General features: G+C 43.3%; 1 protein-coding gene across 1 annotated transcript in view; it reads right to left on the bottom strand.

Annotated features, from left to right (window-relative positions):
• The window catches only part of arid1b (AT rich interactive domain 1B (SWI1-like)), a 165,298-nt gene that overhangs the window by 97,303 nt on the left and 50,482 nt on the right, over positions 1-17,513 (bottom strand). The window contains exon 4 of the mRNA XM_034124043.1: positions 10,332-10,436. Coding sequence (XP_033979934.1) covers positions 10,332-10,436 — 105 coding nt within the window. The remainder of the gene's footprint in view (positions 1-10,331; positions 10,437-17,513) is intronic.

The raw sequence follows: 17,513 nt of genomic DNA on the forward strand, positions 1-17,513 counted from the left end.
AGTGTAGCAACAAATATAAAGCACTTTGGCACGCGCACACACACTCTGGCGGGCGCCCAGACTGAGTCTTGCTGCTTGTGTCTGTAAAAGCCCAGAGCACCATATCGACAACTGTAATAACCGTGGCTGGCAGGAGAGAGCAGATTACAGCGGCAATAATAGGCCCTGCACACACACAACACACACGTACACACATGTACACACACATCTTCCCTTTCTGTCAAAGAGCTGTTTCTCTTTCATCAGCAATATAGATACACACATGTCTGGATCCATCCTATGGCCTGTATAAAGCAGTGATATTGTAGCAAGGGACAGGCACATGATAACACTGTGCCTTAGGTTCTCTGGAATAAAACTGAACGACACTGAACATCGGGTCATTCAGGGCCAGGACTGGGACACTATTTGGACATAAAAACACATGGAGATGGTACTATAGATTGTGTGTCTTAAAATATTTGAAATTAAATGCTGAAAAATAACTAATACCATTGTAAAAAAATAAAAAAAATAATAGTGTTTATGGAACGGCAGGTGAGATATTGTATTGAATGGTAGTTGCAATAATTTACCCTTATGGAATTGGGAATATTATAGAGTGCAATTCACCCACCTACTGTAATACAAATGCCAATCTCAGAAGGCCAAACTCAGACTGGGGAAATTGTTCTTTTCAGAAACAAAGAGCAGGTGGACAAACAGTCAGTCAGCCGGTCAGCGAGGGTCTGTAATGGCAGTGCAAGGCCACCGGTGGAAAATGAAAGCAGGCTATATTGGATTGTAGAGAGTGGGCTGGGATTGGGGTCAGAACTATATGGTGCACAGGCCAAGGAGAGGAAATATGGAGGAAAGGAGAGGAGGAAGGACCACACTGAACAACGCTAGAAAAATTCCACATGTTTTAGATTCAAAAGGCAAGTTTACTATTTATAAAGAGTCCTACTCATCCTGTAAATAGAAACAGTTATATTCCGTCTTTTGTGTGTCTCTGATGACCCTGGCAATTGTGCTGACTATCAGAAAGGTGTGGGGGGTTAACAAGGCAGGGAAGGTCAAATGCTTTTCTGTGCATTATGGGTAATGTAGTAGTGAGCTTTGATAACCCATATACATGTTGGGACTGGAGGTGAGAACATCTTAATCTGCTGCCCTAATTTTGAGGGGATTATACAGCATTTCAAACTTTTGGGAAATGCACTACTGAGTCTGTAATCATTAACAACTGATTAATTAAACCAATTTTAACATTTGCTTTTTCAGTGTTTAAGTATTTATGTCAAAATAATTTCTGCGGATGATGTTTTTTGATTTTGTACAGTAGGTACTATGTTCTTTTTCATTTTGCCTCTCCTTACATGGAGACATGGAAAACAAAACATGAAAAGTAACTTCCAGTGCAGGTAGGATTTATAAAAGGAGCAACATACATTAGATGTTAAGGTGGGCGAAGTGTGTATTCATTTTCAGTCTAGAATGGCTGTATTGTGTTATGTATATATGCTTGTCATAATAAGTGTTTACATTGTATACGGACACCACACCGCAACAATATTTTCTCCTCATATCCCTTTCAGTCAATATTTCTGTTCTCCACTATTCCCCCGCCCCCCGTCCTTGATTCTTCACTTTTCCCTCCTTCTTTTTCTCTCATCCTCCTCTTTCTCTTTTTACTTCTCTCCCTTTCCCTCTCCATCGGCCCCCGACCAAGGAGAAGCGATTTGCAGCAGCAATCCGTCGCTAATTCTCGCTCAGTGTTCATGAAAAATGTATAGCAGGCAGACTGTAGGGAGATGCAGATTGGCGCTGGGCCCTCAGCAAGAGCCTGGCTCTGCATTAATGGAACATTATTTTCAACCTCTCCATCTCTCCATATACCTCTCCTCCCTCTCCCTCTTCCCTATCCATCTATACGTCTATCCATCCATCCGTCTTTCTGTATATCTGTCCATCTACATTACCTTTGAAAATGCTCTTCGCCGCGCTCAGAGTTGAAAACAAAAGCCATAAATATTGGAGGACTCAGTGGAATATTAGCAGCTCAAACAACCCAAACAGAGCTATCTGCAATCTGAACAACTCTGCGTGTGCGTGCATAATGTGTGTGTTTTTTCACACACAGTTGCGTGTGCATTTGCCTGTGAGCGCAGTGTGCAGCCGGCTAAACCTTCTCAAAGATAATAAGAGGAAAAACTTTATCTTAATCTTTAAAAGGCACGACGTGAAGTTTGAATCCAGCTGTGAAATGGGTCGTGTGTGAGCTCGTGTGTGTGTGTGTGTATGTGTATGTGTGTGTGTGTGTGTGTGTGTGTGAATGCATCTTAGCATGAATTCCTAGATATATTCGTGTGCTTGGATTTGTTTAAAAGCACAGGTATCTTATGAGAGTAGATTATTAACAGCACTGTAATGCCATCAGGACAAGTCACAGTGTGGATCATGCATAATAAACCTCCCAAGGAGTTTATACACACACACATACACACACTTCCTGTCACTATAGCAACAGTGGCAGTGTTGCTGCCCCTAACTTCAAAGTCAGATGTAATTTCAGCCTCCCAGCAGCCAGAGGGAGCCATGGTGATGACAGAGCGTTCCCCTCCTCTGACGGCTGCTTCCCTCCTCCATCCCCCTTTCAATTCCTTCACTCTGTACCTCTGCTAACTTCTTCCTTCCTCCCTCCCTCCCTCGCTCCCTTCGCTGCCTACCCCTGCTGGGAGGCCAGGCACCCGGGTCCAGACATACAAATAAACCCAGACAGGTTAGAAGTGGATGACTGAAGATAGGAGAAGAGGGAGTGAAGGGGGAAGGAGGGCAGAGGGAGGAAAAGGAAGGAGGGAGATGATGTAGCCTTTTACTTATTATTTCTTTGTACGGCAACTCTTAGTTTATTTTTCATTTGCTCTGCTTAAATTAAAGAGTGAACAATGATCAAATATGTGTTACTTCAATCATCAGAATCACCCAATGAGGAAGAGAAATAGATTCATATACTAACATATCATTTGAAAAGAAGGCGTTCCCATGTTCAAACTACTACTGAATATAGAATAGATGTTTCCAATCTTCACTTCATATTGGCTCAATAACATTGACGCCATCTTAACTGTTTATTTAAATAATAATGAGGTGACCGAAATCCTCCTTTATAACCGAGGGTATATGCCAGAAGGACATATCTGGCGTTAACGGTTAGTGAAAATGAAATCTATAAGTCAAGTTCGCACTTGAGAAGAAATATATATTAGCTGTTCTAAAACCAAAATGAAAGAGTGCCTTATCAAAGGGAAATAGAAAACAGAGCGAACTGAGTGAACTCGTCGTATTTTAAGAACAACATCGGATGTAACACCTCCAAACTGGTAAAACACGCAGAGTGTCATGTTCATTTACTGTGTGTATCAAACATCACGACACAGTGGCCTCGCTTTCACACACTGTCACACTGTTGACTGTCCCGCGGGGGAACGAGGAGGACAGTTTGGACGGTGTTGATGTGTGTTTTGTTTCCCTAAAAACACAACAACAACAAAACAGTGATACATACACACTGCTTACCCACACATCTACACACACACACACACACACACACATATGTTGCAAAATGGTTACACACAAAAGCTAATATCAACACATGCTCAGTCAGTTTTAATTAAATTATCCTTTAAAAAAAGATGTTCCTGCTTGTCTCCGAACTACAGATCGATGTGTGTGTGTGTGTGTGTGTGTGTGTGTGTGTGTGTGTGTGTGTGTGTGTGTGTGTGTGTGTGTGTGTGTGTGTGTGTGTGTGTGTGTGTGTGTGTGTGTGTGTGTGTGTGTGTGTGTGTGTGTGTGTGTGTGTGCGCTTCCCCACATCTTTGTGCTCTTTTATCCTGAATTTTAACTAAAGTCTTTCTAATCTAGTTAAAGAAACAAGATTTGACAAAAGCCACCAGCGAGAGAAGAATAACTGTTGGGCAAAGGATAAAAAAAAAAAAAGATGAAGGGGGGAAACATTTCTCTCCTTCTAGGGTCACTCATCGCTCACTCTCTCTCCCCTCCTCCTTCCCCTCTCTTATCTCCCCCCTCTGGTGGAGAGGCGCCAGTGGAACAGGACTGGTGTTTTCTTAACCAAGTTCATCCCTCTCCATTTTCCCCCTCACTCTCAAATCATAAGGCCTGTCACACACTGGGGGAGTACGCATGTGTAAGCATAGGGGTAGGTAAGTGTGTAAGACTAGTGCTCGGACAGAGTGCACGCACACACACACACACAACACACACACACACACACACACACACACACACACACACACACACACACACACACACACACACACACACACACACACACACACACACACACACACACACACACACACACACACACACACACACACACACACACACACACACACACACACACACACACACACACACACACACACACACACACACACACACACACACACACACACACACACACACACACACACACACACACACACACACACTTCCCTCTGCTGTGCTAAGCTTCATTCGGCCAGGCTGTCAGGGCTGGATGGGTATAAACATGGCCTCCCCCGCAGCTGCAGAGCCTCTCCGCCCTCCCCCCCCCCTCTCTCTCTGTACCACTGCTGCTCATCCTAGTGTTACCAGTTTGCTTTAACAGCCTACACTGGCCAGCATAGTTCCCAGTTGGTAGAACAGTGTGTAGCCATCACATTTTGCCATAAGATACAACCAAAAGCCTTCAGGCTAAAGCAAACACACTTTATTGATCCCTGTAGGGAAATCTCTCTTTTTGGTGAGTGTCTCCTCCACAGGGGATGAGGGTGCAGTGTCAGCTGCTGTAGAGATTCAGTGTCCTGCTCAAGAACAGCAGCAAAGATGCTTGTCAACATGGAGGTTGGATGGAAATAATGACTTGCCTCTTGTTGGATCATTTCTAACTGGACTTCTATGTGTTCAAACTGTTCAAAATTGCAGACATTTAAAGGTGGGGTAGGTCATTTTGGAGAAACCAGCTCGAGTGCGCTAGAATTTGAAAGTACACAACCGGAAAAAATCTGCCCCTTCCTTCAGACTTCCTTACAGAGCCCCTCCTCCAACACACATGACCAATGAGGGCACCAGATAAGTTTGTGGAAGGCTGACAGGCAGGTAGGCCATCCAGTTATTTTAGCCAGGCCGGCTCAGATGATTGGTCGTGCTTTTTACAGCGCCACAGCTTCCACAGATGACATTTTTTAATGTATTTATTGTCAAAGCATTTAATATATTCATTGCTATCGGGATGTTAAGAGCATTCCATGGAATATAACAAAAAGTGTTTCTGAAGTGAATTACATACCCCACCTTTAAGACATTTAAGCTGCTACAATACGAACAAACAAAGTCCAAATATTTAGAAACGACCTAATCATAACCAAAATGGCTGCCAATGCACATATAATCCCAGATGAATTATCCAGACTAGAGACAATGGCGTAGATGTGTGCAGATGAAAGACCCAGAGAAAGTTAAACCGCCGATCAGTTCCCCTTCCTGTACGTCTGTGTTTTCAGGCCGTTGGGAACAAATGGTATGGCCCCGGCAAAAACACGTGTTCCGGGCTCTTGAGGTTCGAATAAAAGCGACGCGTGTACATGAAACAGTGTGTGCGCGCTAAATGATTCATGAGGAGCAAATGAAAACAGGCTGGCATACAAGCGGAAAAATTGTCCGTCTGCATTTTAAATGAAGCCAGGGTCCTCTGACTCGCTGTGTCATGATATCTGGGTCTGGAGTGCAGCGGGCCGGAGGTGAATCACGTATTATATTCGTCGCACATTTCAGGAGTGTGTAGAGAAATAGTGCAAGTTTGATACAGAAATCTCAAATGATATGGTACATTATGGAGTCCTGTGGAGCACATAGGGTCCAGCAACACATAAAGGGAGAGTGAATCAATCATTTTTACTCATATTTGAGTGAATACGTCTTGAGGTTTAAGACTGGTGTGACCAGGAGCTTCCCCTGCACCACAGTGTGAAACTGGCTTCAGATTAGCTGTCCTATTCTCAGAGCCGCAGTGTGTTCGTAGCGCTGGAGCTGCTGTGGCCTTCAGTGTGCTGTCGGTTCTAAGAATAGGCAGCAGGGTCCAGAGAACATCTCTTCTCCCTGCCTCCCTCTCCCCACCTACCCTTCTTTTTCTCTCTCCACATGCTCCAAATATATATTTGAAGTAGAAAACAACATGGAAAAAAACTTGGTGTGGCGGCTAATGCGTAATTTGAGTGTTCTCTAAAGATATATGTGTAATCATTTGTATGTGATCTTTGTATTTAAACTGAATGTCCAAACCACTATAAGGGACATATTTTTCTTTCCACAAGTTTCCTCCCCCCTCTCTCACCCATCATTCCCTTGCAATTCTTTGCTTTCTTGACTCCCTCTGCCTCCTCTTCCCCCCCCCCCCCCCCCCCGTGCACTAATGTGGAGGCTGAATCTAACCCTGCTGGATGACATTACTCTGCGCTGCCTGCTGGCCTGTCTGCCTGCCTGGGGACTCTAAAATAAAACACAGCAGTGGGGAGAGCCAGAGCGAGAGCACATACTGTATAGGCAGCCTGACTGACATGCTCTGATAGAGAGCACACACACACACACACACACACTTGGTGTGTGAAAATGGCTCGCAGAGGACAGAATGTGTATCAAAGTGTGTGATGCGTGTGTGTTTGTGAGCAAAGAGGCCTGTGTGAGTGTGGCCGTGGGGAGAGAGGGAGAGAAGGGAGGGGGTGTGGAGGGGGGGCAGGCCTCTCCAGCTGTGCCCTGTCAATCATTCATGACCTAACACTCGCAAAAACAGAGGGCAAGGTGGACCGGCGTGAGAAGTAAGAGACAGCGAGGGAGAGATAGTGTTTCTGAATCTTTCCTGAAGGAGGGGCAAATGAGCACTTAAAGACATACAAAATAGTTTTTCAGTGTGTGTGTGTGCGTGTGCGTGTGCGTGTGCGTGTGTGTGTGTGTGTGTGTGTGTGTGTGTGTGTGTGTGTGTGTGTGTGCTAGTGTGAATAACATGTCGCTGCTGGAACCCCATAGCCTGAATTCAACATCCCTCACCCTGAACAAGTGACAAAAAGATAACCACGTTTCACTTCACCGCTTCACGCCCACTCTCTCTATCTTACTCACTCTCTTATACTCTTCACCCCCCTCCTTTCTCACCTCACCCTCCTGCTCTCTCTCTCTCTCTCTTTCTCTCTCTCTCTCTCTCTCTCTCTTTCCACATGGCTGGCCATCCTCTCCCATGTCCCAGAGGATGGGAGGCTGTGCGGCAGCTTGGCAGGCTGTCAGGGGAGCGCCGGAGAGCAGGGAACACGTAGTGACTGGAACGGGGGTGGCGGTGGTGTACTAAAGGGGGGATGTGTGTGTGTGTGTGTGGGGGGGGGTCAGTGGGTATGAAAGCCCTGGCTCCTCACCTCACTGTGGTGCTGGAAGAACTGGCTGTGCTTAGCGATGTTAGGTAAAAGATGGAAAGGGCTGAGGGCGCTACAGAGCCCTTACATATCCTCTATATTCATGTACCAGAAACATCACTGCAGCACAAGATGGAAATAAGCTAATAAGCTCCAGCTAAGTAACCAACAAGCTTTGTCACTTTAAAAGGACCTACACTTATCAAGTTTGTTGCGGAATAATCAATAATAAACAAAGTATGCACCAAAAAAAGTGTTTCACCTTCGGCTCACATTGACATTTCTCAATGTTTGTTTTGCAACTACAAAAGGGAGAACATTTATTCAGAGGAACTGGCAACTTTTCTCCAAAGTTTCACTACCGAGTGGTTCATCTTTTTCAATAGATGATCTTTGCTCTGGCTCTTGACTCCACTATTCTATGGCACTGGAGCACAGGCTCAGCTATATTAGGGCAAGTCTAAAGAGGATGAAAACACTGTAAGGGAAACACGAATATTGTTGGAGCTACATTTAGTAACAACATATTTCATCACTAACTGTCAAACTAGGCAGTGCTGATCAAATATCAACATTCTCTTACTGCATTGTCTGTTTCTTGCATCATGTTTTCAGAGATATTTTAGTATACAGCTTGATTAGAAAATGATAACATTCATGACCCAGTCATTGGGAGCTGCTTGGTTTTGGCTCATCTGTTTTCAACATGATGGCCAGATAGTCTTGTATCTATCTATAAGATAATATCTATATTATAGATATAATAGTGTTTATATGTATAGGATTATCGATCTAATGCACTCCGGTTTGGATATAGTGACAGTTTCAGCAAACAAAAACAAAAAGCTTTTTTCAAAAACTCACTAAACTGTAAATGCTAACCCTTTTTTGAAAATCAGAGGGAGAATGCCAGTTTATTTTAAAATGATAAACTGACAAAGCTGCCAGTAGATACAAAATATACAACTTTTTGAACATGAGAAGCTGTTAAAACTGGAAGGTATGCAATGAAAACACCACTCCCTCATTGATTCCTTAATACGGAGAAGGACTGTGAAAACAACCAACATCATTTAATGCCATAATTGAGTACATAAATGTTAGCATCAGAGCCAAAGCTACATGGAAATGTAGAACAGCAATGCTAATGCTAAAAAACAAGCTAGTGCTGAGTGCATTACTAATTGAGCATGGATTTTATACTATAGGCAGTGTTAAAGACACAGATACTGTACAGTGATATGGAATGCACGCCATGCTGTATCTCCAATAGATTTCATTTTAAAAGACCCATGGGACGCTGTGACTTGCATTTGTGATAAGTTACTAAAGCACTTTTTCCCTTTGGTCTCCCTTCAAAAATCCAGCCACATCACACAGCAGACTCGTCCCAAAACAACAACATGACACTTTGCCGACCCGCGCTCCCTCCCTCCTGACAGAGAGAAAGGGGAGAGAAAAGATGACAGCAGCTTTAGATCTGACATCAAACGCCGGCGAGAGAGTGAGAAAGAGAGAGGGGGAAAAAACGCGGTTACATCTCTGCCGTGACAGCTTGCTGGAAGAGCCTGGCAAACGCAGAGCAATTTCTCTCTCCTCTCCCTTCTATCTATCCATCTCTCGCTCTGCGTGTCTCTCTCTCATCAAAACTTGCCGCCGATTAGGATCTCGGTAAGCCATGCGCTTTGGATGGGATGCGAAAAACACACGGAGAACCCAAGGGGTAAAACGCCAGGATTAAAGGGGTGAGGGAATATGGGGTGATATCGGCTGCGGTTCAAATAGATCGGCCCCCGCGCCTCGCCGTGCTCTCTCGCTCCGGATCCACACACTGATACATCAAGGCCATTTCTCATTATAGCACGAGGGTAGAAGAAAAGCTTTCATGATGCTACTTTAGAGGGAAAGACAGAGAGGGGGGGTGGGAGGGTAAAGAGTGTGGGAGAATGATAATGAAAGAAAATAAAGGGAGAAAAAATGCCAAGATAAAACGGATGACACACTGCTGTTAAGGCGGGAACAACTGAGAAAGATGGAGAGACGGTGTGAATGAGCGAGATAGACAAAAAGGAATCAGTTAGAAATATGACACATAAATCAGCCGCTGATTTGAATCTAATACGAATCAACTGTCATCGTACTTTATACGACCAATAAACACAGACCTATGTATCAGTAGCAGTCTATGGGAAAATAGGGTGGCTTAATTTCAGTTCATACACCTAATTTATCCTTTCTAGCAGTTTATTCCTCCACTCCTGGGGCTCTTCCAAAGTATCTGCTAAATTAAACGGCACACACCTCAAGCAGTGCCAATATTTGCGACCATTTGCAAATGTCTATTTATTCTATTCTTGAAAGTGCTGCGGAGCTGTGAGGGGAGAAATGATGGAGAGTAAAAAACGATTAGTTTAGCCAAAAAACTGGAGCGGCCCACTCCTCTCTCCCCTCATAGATCAGCCTGGCCTCGCCATTTCTTCTCAATTACTCCTCCAGTCAACCTGCTTAAAGATTTTTTAGCTCGCCTAAATGCCAACTGCGAGTGGGTTTGCGTGTGTGACCGCGCGCATTAGCAATAATGTCTGTGTCCGTGCATATGCTTCTGTGTGTGTGGGGGTGTACGTGTGAGTGAGAGCAGGATGCTCCGACCACAGGCTGATGCATGTGGCCTTTTCGCCTTGGGCATGGACGCCAGTCAAAACACAGACATACACTCTGAAATGAGCAATTTAATCCATGTCTCTCATGGGACCAGAGATAAAAGCTGTAGGCGAGCGGAGGAATGTGATTGGACAGAAAAGCTTACAACAAAAATACAGGAAGTGAAGACAGACAAGGAAACAACTGTTTCTTTGAGGCTTGATGAGGTCTCTCAGAGCTGTCACTCACCGGGAGACTAGATGGGCGGTCCTGGGGGACGCCATCCTCGTTGTTGGCCTTCCCAGAGTTCCCTGGGGCTGGACCCCTAGGGCCATACGTCTCCTGCTGGGCCTCCTACACACAAACAGACAGAGAGCGCGGGTCGGCAAAGTGTCATGTTGTTGTTTTGGGACAAGCCACTTCTATTTATAAATAAATTCATAGGATTCATTTGACTTTTTCTTCACAATATTTGTAAGTTCTGTAAGGGATTCTTGATTAGATATGTCATATAGTGTCATAAACACACACACGACAGTACAAAAACCTCTGAACACGCAAACATCAGCACACCACCAATTCATTTCAACGATATCCGGGCCCGACTACCCACTAATCCTTGAAAAAAAAAGAAAAACACACACACACACATACAGACACACACACAGACACACACACACCAATACACACACTCCTTCCTATTGTTCAATCTAAGTCATTTTCTTTCTCTCTGTAATCACAAGCCTATCTAGTGTAAACCAATTTTCTCCCTATTGTCGGAGGTGTTGCCCTCTCCCTCTGCCTGCCTCTGTATCTCCCCCTCTTTTTCTCTCGCTCTTCTTTTCTTTCACCACGGAGGTCGTTCCTCCATCATGTTAAGCGTCGACAGCACAATGGCAACTTGTTAAAGAGCTCTGTGTGGAAGGATTAGCGATAACTGATCGGCGACACGCGGCAAGAGATCACACACACACACACGAGTGCTTGAACACACAACCAGACACACATACACACACTGCCACGTGTACATGTCACACACACACATACCAGGTGTGTTCAAGTTTTAACTTCCAAAATCCATTTTCCCCTACAGTTTGATTCCTTATCTGTTGTGAGATTATACTGTAGTAGGTGGGCAGTATCCCTGTCAGCTAGGTGATATCATTTTATAGCTGAAGATTATCCTTCACTGCAAGAGATGTATCATGGGAAATTGATCTATTATTAGAGCATTAAAGGTGTCGCAATTTGTGCTTCCAGGGCGAATGATACCAATCCCGTACTTTTGTATATTCTTTATGAAATCTGATATTTTAGACACACTTACTTTACATATATTTGCATGATGCATTAGCAGCTGAGCACACACAGACAAAAAGTGAATGTATTCAATCCTCCAGTATTAAGAGAAGGGAATGTATTGACCTTAATTGCCCTAGAGTAGTCCCTCTTTCAAATCCATATTTCAATTAATAGCCAATTAAATCAGTAAAGCAATAATTAAAAAAATACAAGAAAATGTTAAATAACTTTGTTTCCTGAAATTATTCAGTTTATGTGGACAACTAAAACTGCTGTTCATCGCTAGGTCACTGAATATTAACTAACAGCTTTTCTGTCTCATATTTATATTCACTGAGACCTCGAGTCCTTTAGGATATCATGATTTGAGTTTATCAGTGAATAGATAGTTCACTGATAGTTTCTCATTTTGTTTGTAGGAAACACGTAGAACACGTCAGAGAACATACATGTATATAAAATGCAATGAAATATTCTAAAATGTGTGATATTTATGTAGGTAAAAAAAGTTCTAATTATATCTAATAAATATATCTCAGTTTTTAATTGAGAAAAAGTTACCTGATTTTGGCAAGAAAAGAAAATCCAAATCACACACAATCTGGAGATTTGTATTAATGTATTAATTTAATAAAATGTAAAGCTGAATGTTAAGCAAGTACGCAAAAAAAGTTTATACAAAATTCCTCACTTACTTAAAATGATTGCATGTAATGCTACTTTGTTTGACTGAATTGTCTTATTGTAATGTTTCATGTGTGTCACCTTTTTCAGAGATCTGGACTCCCTTCATAATTTTCATTAAAAATCACAGAAAAAAGTCAGTCAAATAAATAAAAACAACGAGCAATAACCTTGCAACAACAGCTCTGTTATTTAATTGAACCAGCAACATCTCCTTAACCTTGTCATAAGACAGAGGAAACCCTGTTCACCCAGATGTGATTTGATATCTGGATCACGTATCATACAATAAGTGTGTGGGTGCAGAGCCTCTTAACAACAGGAGCGCAGCAAAGGACCGAGGTGCTATTTTAAAAGCAAAAGCCACGCTAGTTTCCTCGTCAGGGCCCTGGGCAAGCCCTGTGTTTGTACACACACACACACACAGACACACACACACACACACACACACACAACACACACACACACACACACACACACACACACACAACACACACACACACACACACACACACACACACACACACACACCACACACACACACACACACCACACACACACACACACACACACACACACACACACACACACACACACACACACACACACACACACACACACACACACACACACACACACACACACACACACACACACACACACACACACACACACACACACACACACACACCCCTGTGTTTATCAAGGGAAGGTTGGACGCACGCCAAACGTCGGGCTTTTATTACATGGTCGGAAGTCTTGTTTGAAGCTGAAACCCGGCTCAGAAACACACACACACCTCCACAGGTAAATAAAGGCCCCGGGAAGGAGGGGGGCCAGAGGAGGACAAAATAGTGATGCACACACATGTACACACACACGTGCACAGTTCTGTTCACAGATGAAAAATGCACACATGGACAGACAGTTGCTCACACAGTGAAATGAGAACAGAATAGAGGCTGCTGACCCAAGTCCAATATTTACTCAGGCATATGAGTCTGTAGTGTGTGTGTGTGTGTGTGTGTGTGTGTGTGTGTGTGTGTGTGTGTGTGTGTGTGTGTGTGTGTGTGTGTGTGTGTGTGTGTGTGTGTGTGTGTGTGCTCGAGGGGATTTCCGTTTTAAGTGGGTCAAAGTGAGGTTAGCCTCATACTACTGTTTACACTCACGTTCTTACATCATCGCTGTCAACTGTAATATGGACAGAGGGGGAGAGAGAGAGAGAAACGGCGAGTGGGAGGAGGGAGGGCAGATGCTGACAGAGAAATACACAAGGTGAGATGCAGAGTAGATAGAGAGGAGAGGGGGGAGAGGGAGAGATGAGAAAAAAAGGCCAGAAAAAGCGAGCGTGAGGGAAGGCAAATGAAGGAGTGCTGCGAGTGCATCCTTTCATTTGAGTTTTTTCCAGTCCATTGTCTCAAAATCCCATTTCCCAGCTAAATTAGAAGCTTCTAAAATACACTCCACTCCATACCTTAAGCCTTAGGCCACAGCTAATCTGTTCTTTGCACACGCACACGCACACGCACACACACACGCTCATTCATCCTCCGTGCTTTTCAAAAGACTTCTTCTTGGCATAGTAGAAACGAATGAAGGATATTGCAGGCAAGCGTTTGAAGTACATGAGGGAATGCGGGAATCAAACTGTGAGTTAAATACTATTAGACAGCTGTGTGGAGAGGCAGTGTAATATTAGATTTGATTGAATAGATGACTGCTGAATGTGGTGTAATATATAGAGCTGGGGAGGCTTTATGCGGACGCAAATCAATATTGCAGCGGCGTGTTAATCCGCTCAGGAACGGGAGGCAGACGGCAGGGGGAGGCAAGTACGGAAGTTACACTTTTCAGATAAACTTCATTTTGAAACATAATGTAACAGACTAGTGTTGTAACATCTCTCATTGTAATCTCACACGTGTCTTCTGCACCAGGTGTTATTTTTTTAAACTGTGAAACAAATGTTGACGTTTTTAAGAAAAATGTCCGTCAATATGTTATTGCAAACGCATTATTTACTTTCATCAAATGTTTTACAACAGTAGGAACTGTTAATAAGTGCTTTAGATTCAAACAACTTTACAGGATATAATACAAATGTTTTACTCTACCAACTTTTGTTCTCCTCATGGGAACAGTGCAGACCAAAGACACACAGCACCCATGCTTCCCTATGTATTCTGTTGGTGAAATATGACTAATCATGTTTAATTAATGCCGCTACACACATACAGTTTGACCACGGGGCGAAAGCATATGAAATAAACATCTGTTACTTTTGTCCTGTCAACAACACCTGACTATTAGACCTGACTCGCTTCTAAACTTAGAAACTCTGACATGGCAACCTTCAGGATATGTTAACAACAAATGCACATCACTATAACTCAGGAAACAAGTAATGCAACTTCAAAAGATCAAAAATGTTGGGACATTATGAGTAGAGGTACAGTATATGACATGTTGCGGTCATGGTACGTGTTGTCAGTGCTGACTTAGTTCGAATATGAGACTCGTATGAACTCGGAGAAAATCGCTGCATTACTTTCGTTCGGCTCTCCGTTAAGTGTGCAATGATCTGGAAGCAGAGATGTTGAAGTGCGTTGCCTGTTAGGGAAAATTACACTTGCACTCTATAAAAAGTAGTCTAAATTATTGTTTGTACTGTCAGCATGATGTTAAACTTTGTCAAAGAGAAACAAAAGCGGTCAAAAGTCAATTGCGCTATGGAACAAAACCCTCTCCAGTTTGAGCAAACAGTTTCCTCCAACCCTGACATACAACCAATTTGACACTCTCTTTCTTTTTCGGCTCACACCTAATTTAAGAATGTTGTACTGAGCCTTTTTGGTTGGTTGCACTGCACACTCTCTGCCTCTGTGTTCAAGCAGGGAGCAAGGTGAAATGTTGCTCTGCTTTGTGAGTTTGACTGCCTCAGAAAACAAGCGGTGAAGCTCTGGTGACAGCGAGCGGCTTCATTTGATGCCACCACTTGACACACAACAGAAAGCAGCAGGAGCTAAATTCATGGCCATTACTTTAAGCTGATTTTGGCTGACATCTGTCGCAATCTTTTTTCTTACAAACAGCGAGAAAAAGATGTGTGTGACTTGAGACTGTACTTTTTTTTATAAAAATGCTGGATTTTTAATCCTTTTTTCCGCCGCCTTTGTTTGCTCTGGGCTATGTTGCTTTTAAAAACTTTGTGTGCAGTGTTTTCGTCACACGCTGCTTTTCCCTTTAATACAGGGGTCAAATGAATTTCTCAGCAGCTTCCGCTCACATCTTCTATTCTTTTCTGTGTTGGCTTTGATTTTCATACCTTTTTTCTTTATTAACCAGAGGTGGGAGAAGTACTCGGGTCATTACTTACGTAGAAATACTCTGTTACAAAAGTCCTAAAGTATTAGCATAAAAAAAATACTTAAAGTAACAAACTTACTCATTATGCAGATTGCCCATTTCAGAATAATATATATCATATGTTTTGATATAATTATTGATGCATTAATGTGTTTAGCTGGTAAAGGTGCAGCTAATTGTAATGACTAAGTATACTGCAGGGTGGATGGTGAATTTACTCCAGGTTTAAATAAAGTTGTATTTTAGTTTTGATTATATGTCATCATTAATCCAAATCTGCAAAGTAACTTCAGGTAATAAATACATGTATAAGTACACAATTTGCGATTTGATGTGGAGTACAAGTCCAAGTAGAAAATATTTAAATCAAGTAAAGTACAACTTCTTCCAAAATGTACTAAAGCACAGTACTTCGAGTCTATGAAAAGCGCTATAGAAATACAATGTATTATTATTAGTATTAGTACTTGAGTAAATTGCCATAGTTACTTTACACCACTGCTAATAACATTTATATTTTGCTCCACCCTTCCCTCACACCCCCCCTCTCCTCTCAGTCTGAAGCATCGCCTCCTTCTCTGTCCATCCGCTCTCCTCATTAATCTCTTGCTTTCTCCACACCTCTCACATCCCTCACACTCCATCCCCATCTCTTTATTTATATCCATCACTCGTCCTCTTTTCCTTTCACCCTCTCCATCCCCCCCGTCTCCAGTCGTTCTCCTCATGACTACCAAATGAATTAGTCACCCCCCTTTTTCCGCTACACCTTAGCAGATGCACATCTCCACAAAATCTGACGCTAATGCCATTAATATTCATTAAAAATTAAGCTTAATTTAGGAGAGAAGCCCATAACCCCCCCCCCCCCCTGCCCAGACCCTGACTAACTCAACGCACACACACATTCACATGAAGCATTTGACCACAACCCTCTGCCACATTACCCCAAGGACAGTGAGTCTCTGATGTCCATTGGCAAGACCCTGAGAGGCACATACACACACTCTATCTTACACACACACACACACACACACACACTCACATAAACTGGGACACTCTCTGGGAGAAGACATAGTGACGGGTGGGTCAGACAGAGGTGAGGATGTGAGTGTATATGCATGTCTTTATTTACGTGTGTATACTCTGCTCTCTACAGGTAATTATAGTTAAAAGCGGCGTTTTCATTTTGCATTCATCTAAGCTGCCAAAAAAAACAAGCTTTAAAGAAGAAACGATTACAGACATGTACAAAAAGCTTCTTTGCATCAGGGAGAGGCGGTGCTGGTGCTGCTGGAGGGGGGGGGGGGGGGGGGGGGGGGGGCGGTTCCCATCCATATTCAACACCCCGCGTTCACACAGGCGTCGGTTCAGACTTGCAGATACGCACACATGCTCACACCAATCAGACCGACTGAACCGTAATTAAAGCAACAATCAGCAGCGAGCGCCGGCTACACCGTGTTCTGAAAAATGTGACAAATCAACATTTGGTTATGATGTGCTCGTCTCTCGTGTTCTCTTGACACGTACATCTTTTGATCCGTTTCGGAATATTTGGACAACATTGCAGTTACATTCTGACTATGTCAGATATGCTGTAAATATATTACAGGGCAGACCTACTTTCCTCTGCGGCAAGTGCCTTTTGAAACAGTGTGTTGGTTGGACGCCATGTAAATGATGGCCGTTTATTCCAGGGTACAGTCTATTATTATCATCAAGAGGAAAGGTGACCATTAGAATGGAAACAGCTGCTGCGTGTGGCTATGTGTATGCGAGGATTCCTGTGTGTGTGCCTATGTATCCAAGAGCTGTGTGTGTGTGTGTGTGTGTGTGTGTATGTGTATGTGTGTGTGTGTGCGTGCGTGCATGTGTGTGTGTGTGTCCAGCCTTAATAGCTCCATTTGTAGCAGGGCCTGTTCTAGTGCTGTGTCCTTCAGATTGGATTCTATCTCAGCAATCCCCCTGACCTTTAGCACAAAGAAACTACAAGAGAGGACCAGAGCGCCGACACAGGACAACACACACACACACACACACACACACACACACACACACACACACACACACACACAC

Source organism: Trematomus bernacchii, unplaced genomic scaffold (genome assembly GCF_902827165.1).
Source record: "Trematomus bernacchii unplaced genomic scaffold, fTreBer1.1, whole genome shotgun sequence".
In the NCBI taxonomy this organism is placed as follows: Eukaryota; Metazoa; Chordata; class Actinopteri; order Perciformes; family Nototheniidae; genus Trematomus; species Trematomus bernacchii.